Genomic DNA, 10240 nt, shown 5'->3' on the forward strand with positions numbered 1-10240 from the left:
ATGATACCCTCTAGCCAGGTTATTTCTCCCTGGCAATTGAGTCTGTTACCAAAGGTTTCTGATATGTTCCTAGTGATCCCAAAGACAAATCTAAAAACACAATGTGCTTGTTTCCAAATCCCAACAGAAATGCTCCTACAAGTCGTGTAAGCCCCTGAGTCCCTGGGTTAACGATCTCATCCAGCGACTGAATTTCTTCAATACCTGGGCCAAAATGGCTTGCACTGCAATACATCGTCGGTATGGATGGAAGTTGCTTTGTGTTTCTTCCTATGTTCCTTTAGAGCTTAATAGTTTATGACATAGTTTCACCTTCTTGACCTCTCTGGGTTCTCACAGTAACATGTGAATGAAGCGAGGGAAGGATTCTCATTTTCAATTTAGGATAAAGAGCTAAGATGTTGAGAGTCTCATCCCAGATAGCTCTGCTCCAGGCGACATAGATAGGTCTAGAACCTAGTACGTTTCTCTTCCCATTGTTCTGCATGGAGAAAACTAGTAGGGGAAATATCAAAGAAAATACGAAATTAGTTACATCTAATTGTTCAAATTGTGTTTTTAGTCATAATACAAAGGAGCTTGAGAGGCATGAGAGTAGGTAACACTTAATGAGTGCCTCACAGTGTGTCAAACATTTTTCTCAGGGCTTACTCACGCTATCTCACTTAATTCTCTGGTAACCCTATGCTGTGAAGTAGGTACTATCATCATCTTCATCCCCATCTCAGAGGTGAGGAAACTGAGCCACAAAAATATGAAGTTACTTGCCCAAGCTTTCACAACTAGAAAGCAGAAGTATTGAGACTTCAACCCAGGAAATCTGGTTCCAAAGTCTGTGCCATATTGCCTTTCAAGCCACTGACCTGTGAGTGCTAAAAACAGGCCAAATACAGACACCAACCCTAGTGACACCAGTGACAACCACCAGTGGTTGTCACTAGTTACCTAGTGTGGTAAGTCATGATGTCACCATCTCATGCTAGTTACCACAATGTTGTAGCTAAAACACCAGAAATTTTGACAAAATCAGCAGCCATGAAAGCACCAGCAGCAAGGAAAACAACAGCCCGTGCTTGTGACCCGTGCAAAGGAAACCACGTGATTCGAAGCGTCCTTGTAATTGGGTATTGATGACATCTGACCAGAGCACATTAGAAGGTTCAGAAAGTAAATTAGCATAGAGTTTTAGCCTCGTAGGTATATTGATACATGTAAGCTGGGTTTATGAAAAAAAATTTTGTTGTTACAACTAACTACAGGGATATTTTTATAAAAAATAATAAATTTCTGCTGAAACGCTGCACAAAAATTTTATAGACAGTCAACTTGGTGTCACCCCTTCTGACAGTGTCACCCGGTGTGGTCTGCACCCCCTGCACCCCTCTAGTGATGCCATTGCATCTGACCCATATTTCTTTACATGTTTTTTTAAGAGAACTTAGTGATTTAAAAATCGTCAGGATTCAGGATAGCCTAGCCAGAGTTTCTGCTATGATAACAATGTTCCTTGTTACCCTGATCCATTGCTTTCCGGTGGTTTGTGATCTGTTTGCCCTCACAAGCTTCAAAGCCATGTCTGGTTTCCCATAAAGTACAGGACAAGGGTCGTGAACTGGGGAGAGATGGAAAAGATGAAAATTGGGAGGGACTGAAGGGAATTGGCCAGATCATCTGGAGATACGCAATTAGTATGCTGTTAACCATCCCAACCTGTGGTTTGCTTTCGATAGGTACATGAGAGTTCTCACAGCTTGGAAGCAGTCTAGCCCATCAGTTAGCCAAAAATCCAAACACCCTGCTCAGAATGATTTCTTTGAAGGATTTCCTGCAAAATACTGGCTCCCAGCCTTCTTCTTTCCAGAAGGTGAGCATTAGAACAGGATCAGCTCCACCCACACCTGGCCCAGGCAAGTTTGTAGTCAGTCCCTCTGTCACACTCTCTCTTTCCTCCCCTTCTGAGAGGCCCAGATCATAACACCTGAGTTCCCCCAGGTCCCTCATGCACTAGGGCCTCATGACACATGAGAGTAGTCTTTCCTCCCACTCCCACCCACTTCCTCCCCTCACCCTCAACTCCTCATGCACCAAAATAGACCCACCTTGGTCAGACCCCACCTGTACCTTGACAGGTGGCTCACGGGCATCTCTAAACCATTGACTCTATGACGTCAAAGGTTGACTCCAGACACCTTCGAGAGGCCACTGCATTTTAAGAGGGATTCCTGGAGATGGACAGCTTACCCAAGGGGCTGACTCTGTGGTTCAGCTATTCTCATTCATTTATTCATTTAAGAAGAGTCAGTGAATGAACGTTTGCTGGGACATGGGCACCACCTGCATGCATCCAGCAGGACGAGAGACATCCGACAAAAACGTGTTACAATTTTTGACAAGGGTGTGATGGTGATTGTAAAGGGGAAACACTAGATTATAGGCCCTATGAGGCCTGTTTTTACTCCCTATGCATCCCTAGCATCTAATACAATCCCAGCACCAAAAAGCACTCGACAAATATTTGAAGAATGAATGAATAAATGACCTTCTGAATGAATATATGGACGAATGATCCTTTTAGAGCATAAAACAGGGTGGCCTAAACTAAGGGTCAGGAGAGGCCACTAAGGAAACAGCTAAGATGAGACTTGAGGCATGCTACCACTTACACATTTTCCAGATGGGGATAGAGGGAGAAGAGAAGGATCACTCGCATAATATTTATTAGGTGCCAAGCACTATTCTGTGCATCAGGATTGTATCCTTTCACCATGCTTACTCAATCTGTGCACTGAGCAAATAATCTGAGAAGCTAGACTATATGAAGAAGAACTCGGAAACAGGACTGGTGAAAGACTCATTAGCAATTTACATTATGCAGATGACATAACCTTGCTTGCTGAAAACTGAAGATGACTTGAAGCACTTACTTATAAAGATCAAAAACTACCATATGGATTGTACCTCAACATGAAGAAAACAAAAATCCTCACAACTGGACCTCACAAACTTGAAGCAAAATGAAGTTGTCAAGAATTTCATTTTACTGGGACCCACAATCAATGCCCATGGAAGCAGCAATCAAGAAATGTAATGACATAGTGCACTGGGAAAATCTGTTGGAAAAGATCTCTTTCAAGTGTTAAAAAGCAAAGATGTCACTTTGAGGACTAACGTGTGCCTAACCCAAGCCATGATATTTTCAATTACCTCATAAGTATGTGAAAGCTGGACAATGAATAAGGAAGACTGAAGAATTAATGCATTTGAATTACTGTGTTGGTGAAAAATACTAAATACATGAGAAGAATGAACAAATCTGTCTTGGAAGAAGTACAGCCAGAATGTTCTTAGAAGCAAGGATGGTAAGGCTTTATCTCATATACTTTGGACATGTTATCAGGAGGGACCAGTCCCTGGAAAAGGACGTCATGCTTGGTAAAGTAGAGGGTCAGTGAAAAAGAGTAAGACCCTCAATGAGATGGATTGACACAGTGGCTGCAACAATGGGATCAAGTGTAGCAACGATTGTGAGGATGGCACAGGACCAGGCAGTGCTTCTTTCTGTTGTACATAGGGTTGCTATGAGTGGAAGCTGACTCAACGACACCTAACAACAACAACAAAGTACTGTTCTAAGGATTTTGCATATATTAAGTCATTCAATTCTCATGACAGTCTTATGAGGTTGTTACTGCTATTATCTATATTTGGCTCAGAGAAGTTAAGTAATTTTCCCAAAGTCATACAACTACTAAGTGACTGAGTCAAAATTTGAACTTGCCACCCTGCCTGACCTGAAAATTCTCGTGCTTAACCACTACACTAAACTGGGAATAGCATTCTCATCAGAGAGAATACCATTCAAAGGCCCAGAGGTGAGAGGGAGAAAGCCACATTACAGAAACCAAACATTCATTGTGGTAAGAACCAGAGGAACAATGGTGTGGGACGAAGCTGGAAAGACCGGCATGAGCAGCTCCTTCGGGCTGTGTAAGGCACTAAGGGTGTCAGCTCCATCCTGTGGCAATGGGAAATCACCAAGGTGTTTTAGGCAAGAGATGTCATGATCCGATGACTACAGTATGGTAGAAGATGAGGATGGACTGGAGAAAGCAAGACTAATTCTCAGAGGTCATGTATCAGGCTGCTTGGTACTCCAGGCAACTGCTGGCGGCAACTGGAGTCTGGTGATGGTGGTAGAGGGAGGACATTTAGGAAGCAGAACCAACTGGGCTCCATATTTGAGAGGATGGGGAAGCGTGAAGGGGGGAGCAATTTAAGCATGACTCTCAGATTTCTAGCTTGGAAAGCTGGGTGGATGCTAATATTATTTCCTGAAAAGGAACACAGGGAGAGGAACAAAATGATGAAGAATAAAATGATAGGCCTGTTGCGTTTGAGGTGCTCAAAGACACCCAAATAAAACTGACAGTAAGTAGCTGGCTATATGGGTCTAGAGCTCAGGAGAGAGATCTGGGCTAGAGGGAGACAGGGTGGCCAGTGATCACTGAGCACCTCAGATGAGGCCAGCGTATGCCTGCTACAGGCTCAAAGATGATTAAAAAAAAACAGGGCTTATCTTCCTGGAGCCCCTGGGTGGTACTAACATTAGTATGCTTAGCTGCTAACCAAAAGGTCGGAGGTTCAAGTCTACCCAGAGGCAACCTGGAAAAAAAGGCCTGGTGATCTATCTCCAAAAAATCAGCCATTGCATCTGGGGTCTTAAACACTAGCAAGCTGCCATCTAAGATGCATCAATTGGTCTCAACCCACCTGGATCAAAGAAGAATGAAGAATACCAAGGACACAAGGTAATTATGAGCCCAAGAGACAGAAAGGGCCACATAAACCAGAGACTACATCATCCTGAGACCAGAAGAACTGGATGGTGCCAAGCTACAACTGATGACTGCTCTAACAGGGAACACAACAGAGAACCTCTGAGGGAGCAGGAGAGCAGGGGGATGCAGACCCCAAATTCTCATAAAAAGACCAGACTTAATGGCCTGACTGAGACTAGAAGGACCCTGGTGGTCATGGCCCTAAGACCTTCTATTGGCCCAGGACAGGAACCATTCCCAAAGCCAACTCTTCAGACATGGATTGGACTGGACGATGGGTTGGAGAGGGTTGCTGGTGAGGAGTGAGCTTCTTGGATCAGGTGGACACTTGAGACTATGTTGGCATCTCCTGCCTGGAGGGGAGATGAGAGGGTAGAGGGGATTAGAAGCTGGCAAATTGGACCCAAAAAGAGAGAGTGGAGGGAGGGAGCAGGCTGTCTCCTTAAGGGGAGTGCAATTGGGAGTATGTAGCAAGGTGTATATAAGTTTTTGTGTGAGAGACTGACTTGATTTGTAAACTTTCACTTAAAGCACAATAAAAAATATTTTTTAAAAAATCAGCCATTGAAAACTCTATGGAGCACAGTTCTACTCTGACACACATGATGTCACCATGAATTGAAATCAACTCAACAGCAACTTGGCAGCCTGTCCTGCTGGAGCCTGAAGCCCTTTAAAATATGCACAGAGGCGGGCAAGGTCACTTCTGGCTTCTTTGGCCTTGAAGAGTTCTAGGGAAATTTGAGAAAAAGTATCCAAGGCTAGTGGCATGAGCAAAGACACTGAGTCAGGAAGATACACTTTCTGAGTGGGCATCTCATGTTGCAGCAGAACAGAGGAGACACAGGGTGGGGCAGGACGAGGTGGGCTTCAATTGCCCAACTGAAGAGACTGAACTTCACTTCATGAGCACTGACATGGTGGATTCTGGACAAGGGCCTTACGTGATCAAGAAGTAGGATGAAGTTACCAGTCTGGAAATGTATGCGGGGTGGATTAAATAAGGAAAAGAGGAGCTGGTGGCAAGGACAGCAGTTAAGAAGTGTGTTAGATATTCATATTTGTGCCCATTCCAAAGAAAAGATGATCAACTGGAATGAGGAAATTATGAAACAATAACATTAATATCACATGCTAGCAAAATTTTGCTAAAGACAATTAAAAAATGGCTGAAGTCAAACATCAACAGGGAGCTACCAGAAGTTCAAGCCAGATTCAGAAAAGACATATGTCTTAGTTATCTAGTGCTGCTATAACAGAAATACCAGAAGCAGATGGCTTTAACAAACAGTTTATTCTCTCACAGTTTAGGAGGCTAGACTTCTGAATTCAGGGTGCCAGCTCCAGGCGAAGGCTTTCCCTCTCTGTCAATTCTGGGGAAATGTCCTTGACATCAATCTTCCCATGGTCTAGGAGCTTCTCACCACAGGGACCCCAGGTCCAAAGGATGCGCTCTGCTCCCAGCACTTCTTTCATGGTGATATGAGGCCCCTCTCCTCTCTACTTGATCCTCTCTTTTATATCTCAAAAGAGATTGACTCTAGATACAACCTAACCCTGTAGATTGAGTCCTGCCTCATTAACATAACATAACATCTAGAGGTTAGGATTTATACTACATAGGATAATCATATCAGATCACAAAATTGTGGACAACCACACCATACTGGGAATCAGAGCCTAGCCAAGTTGACACACATTTTGGGGGGACAGAAGTCAATCTGTAACCACATGTAACTAAGGATATCATCGCTGATGTCAGATGAATCTTGGCCAAAAGTAGAGAATACCAGAAAGATGTTTACCAGTGTTTTATCTACTATGCAAATGCATTGGACTGTGTGGATCATAACAAATTACGGATAACATTACAAAGAATGGGAAATCCAGAACGCTTAATTGTGCTCAAGCAGCTCATGCAAAGTCTGTACATGGATCAAGAGGCAATCGCTTGAGTAGAACAAGGGGATACTGCATGGTTCCAAACGGGAAATGGTCTGCGTCAGGGCTGTATCTTTCCACCACATTTATTTCAACCTGTGTGCCGAGCAAATAATCCGAGAAGCTGGACTACATGTGCCGAGCAAATAATCCGAGAAGCTGGACTACATGAAGAATGCAGCATTAGGATTGGTGGAAGACTCATTAACAATCTGCAATATGCAGATGACACAGCCTTCACTATGTATTACATCTGAATGTGAAGAAAATGAAAATCCTTACAACTGGATTAATGAACAACATCATGATAAATGGAGAAAATAGAAGTTGTCAAGGCTTTCATTCTGCTTGGATCAACGGTCAAGGCCCATGGAAGCAGCATGGGGCAAATCTGCTTCTAAAGACCTCTGTAAAGTTCTTAAAAAGCAAAGATATCACTTTGCTGACTAAGGTGAGCCTGGCCCTCCTCCTCCCTCTCCCAGCTCTCTTCCCCATCTACTCTTCCCTTCCCTCCCCTGGAGACATCAGTGTGCTAACCCCAGGGAATGTTTAGGGAGCACACAACCCTCAGGTTCACAGGAGCTCCTTGGTCTGTGTTTTTCTCTGAAGGCTTCCTTATCGCTGTACTTCAAGATTATGGAAGGTCCCGAGGAATCTCTACAGACACCCTCACGTTTACCCACCAAGTGATTTCTGACACCACTGACATGGAAGATGAGGAGTTCTCCAGAATTATCCAAAGGAAACTCAACATAGTCAGGAAAGCCTTTAAGGTAATGAAGTACTTAAAAGTGGATAGGATAATCATTCATTCACTCATTCATTCATATCCCTCAGCAAACCTTTATTTAGCACTTACCACGGTGCCATGCACTCTGTTAGGCCCTAGAGACCAGGATAAACAAGGCACAGCCCCACTTTCAAGTCCAGTGCCATCAAAACTCATCTTTCTCTTTCTTTTTTAAGGGGAAAAATTATAAATAAAAGAATAAAATATTTAAGCAATAAAATAATTTTCAACTATAGCTATCCTCTATTATAAATCAGAGTCTGGACTCTGCTGAAGCCTGTTCAGCATGGTAACATGCAAGCCTTCGCAGACAGATGGGCAGTGGCTGGGCATAAGGTACATTGGCCAGGAACTGAACCGCAGGCTCCTGCCTGAAAGCTGAGAATTCTACCACTGAACCGCCTGGGTGGTACAGTTCGCCCTATTGCTGAAGTCCATCCATAGGCACCTTGGAAGAAAGGCCTGGTGATCTACTTCCAAAAAATCAGTCACTGAAAACCCTGTGGAGCACAGTTTTACTCTGGCACACCTGGGGTCACCGCAAGTCAATTCCATAGCAACCGGGTAACTGGTTATATATGGAGACGGCATGCTGCTGAGGTCAGGATTTAAAGGTGAAATTTCAAGTCAGTAGGGCAAACCTCTCCTCACGACTGCTCAGCAGCTGGAGTGCCTGCCCACCCTGCATCCCACTCATTCCAGAGTTCAGGTCGGCCCCACACAGAAACCCCTGCCTAGCTTGCAGTGAGACTCAGTGGCACTCAGCAAGTGGCTGAGGACGCCCGATGACGGCGGCGCAGGCTAGGGGCACAGGATGCAGCCCTGCCACTCTCTTGCCATCTTGCCCCCACTGATTTGAAGGGCCACGATACTGTTTACTAAATTTCCAGCCCGCTCTAGGACTGTCTTCTCCTCCTCCAGGACCAGTACCACACAGTGCTGGAAGCTGTTCTCACTTGCTCCTTCTAAAAAGCTCGGTTACAGGATAATTCCAGGAATTTGGGGCTTGACTGTGTTTTAAATACTCATCAACTCAGGAACATCATATATAGAGCCCAAACTACAAACGTATTTAAGTGCTGAGAGTAGGGCAAGAATTATTCATTTTCGGCCCCAGGAAGACATGCCTTGGGTGGGAATGGCCCCAGATGAGGGTGGGAGGGAGGTGGTCTGCCTCCCTGAGTGTCCTTCTCCAGGCAGAGCCCCCGCAAGTCTTGCTCCACTATTACAGAAGCGTCCTGCCTGGGGAGCCACTTACCCGACCTTCCTCTTATCTTAGGGCGCCGACCTGTCACACACCGGAGTTCACGTTTTTGGTTTGTTCATCGATGGGGCAAGGTGGAATCACGAACAAAAAATACTAGATGACTCACTGCCTCTTGAGATTTGTTGTGATTTTCCTGAAATCTACTTTTTGCCAAGAAAGGTAACCACCCAACTCTATCACTAAGTCCTAATCTTCTGAGCTTTCTCTCAGTAATACAGGTCATTCCTTCCAGTTCCCATTTCCTATGATTTCACACGGGAAGTGTGATGATATAGTTAAGACAGCAAAGTACATTTAAAGTAGCCCCAAATATTGCTAAAACCTAAAATACTGTATTAACATCCCATGTTATTTCTCAAGAATATGCATGTACTGTTATAAAGCCCCAATACTCTATATTTTCCAGGCATAATTTTCGTATGCAGTCCCATTAACCACCTAACCCTAAACATATTTAAAGTGTAACAAATCTCCCAAATCTAGCGCACAGAACATGAGCGACTGGTTTGCCTGAGCTATGCAATTTGACTACTGGGTTTTTGTTGTTTTTTTTTTTTTTAAGATTTCTACTGAAAAACCAGATGCTTCTAACCAGACAGACTCAGAACTTTATACTTTTGAATGCCCCATTTACCAGACCCCTCAAAGGTCAAGGAATGTGACAACTACCAGTTTATCCACAAGCTTTTTAACATCTGTGTGTTTACCAACGCGGAAACCTCCTAGTCACTGGATCAAAATGCGGGTTGCATTGCTGTGTGAGATGAAAGAATGAAAAATAAATGCAATGCCAAACCATTTTAGTTTTTGACTGATCAGATTCCCACGTCCCAAGACATGGACACCTAGTAAACACTCTCCATAAAACATTCGTGTTCAACCAGACTGAACAGCGTAGTCTATTTCCTCCATCTGCATGTGAAAACGTCAACATGTAAGGCAATTTTCCAGCTGTTTATATCCAACCACATAAAACCTGGTATGCAGTGTCTACACAGATGGGTTCTAGTACAGGTCAGCATTACCTGAAATGCAGGTTTGACTCTTTTAAAGTAAAAACCACAGTACCTGGGGCACAGTATCACGGAGTGCCTTTATAAGAACTGACTTCTGCACTGTTATACACAATAAAATACACACGCGTAAAGCAGTTGTTCGCAATACTTTGCCCTGCTGCTGAGTCAACACAAACACTCTACTGCTGGACCACATGCAGACTTCGGAGACAAAGGAGAGGGATCGTCTTCTATTTAAAAAAGGCAGAGCGTATGTCTGGTTCTGACTTCACTAGACCTCTCTTCCCACTAAAAACAAGCCCTGAGGAGTCAGTGCATTAGACTAATGTCTAAACATATTTTTCTAGGCAGGATTTTATTGACGTTTACTGTATTAATAATAGCTGCC

At 43.9% G+C, this 10240-nt stretch overlaps 1 protein-coding gene across 1 annotated transcript in view; it reads left to right on the plus strand.

The window, feature by feature from the left end:
• The window catches only part of DNAH14 (dynein axonemal heavy chain 14), a 379927-nt gene extending 370316 nt beyond the window's left edge, over positions 1–9611 (plus strand). Inside the window, exons 82-86 of the mRNA XM_049867924.1 lie at positions 128–240; positions 1731–1864; positions 7389–7552; positions 8849–8995; positions 9399–9611. Coding sequence (XP_049723881.1) covers positions 128–240; positions 1731–1864; positions 7389–7552; positions 8849–8995; positions 9399–9611 — 771 coding nt within the window. The remainder of the gene's footprint in view (positions 1–127; positions 241–1730; positions 1865–7388; positions 7553–8848; positions 8996–9398) is intronic.
• Positions 9612–10240: the final 629 nt, after the last annotated feature.

This window comes from Elephas maximus, chromosome 24 (assembly GCF_024166365.1).
Source record: "Elephas maximus indicus isolate mEleMax1 chromosome 24, mEleMax1 primary haplotype, whole genome shotgun sequence".
NCBI classification, from domain to species: Eukaryota; Metazoa; Chordata; class Mammalia; order Proboscidea; family Elephantidae; genus Elephas; species Elephas maximus.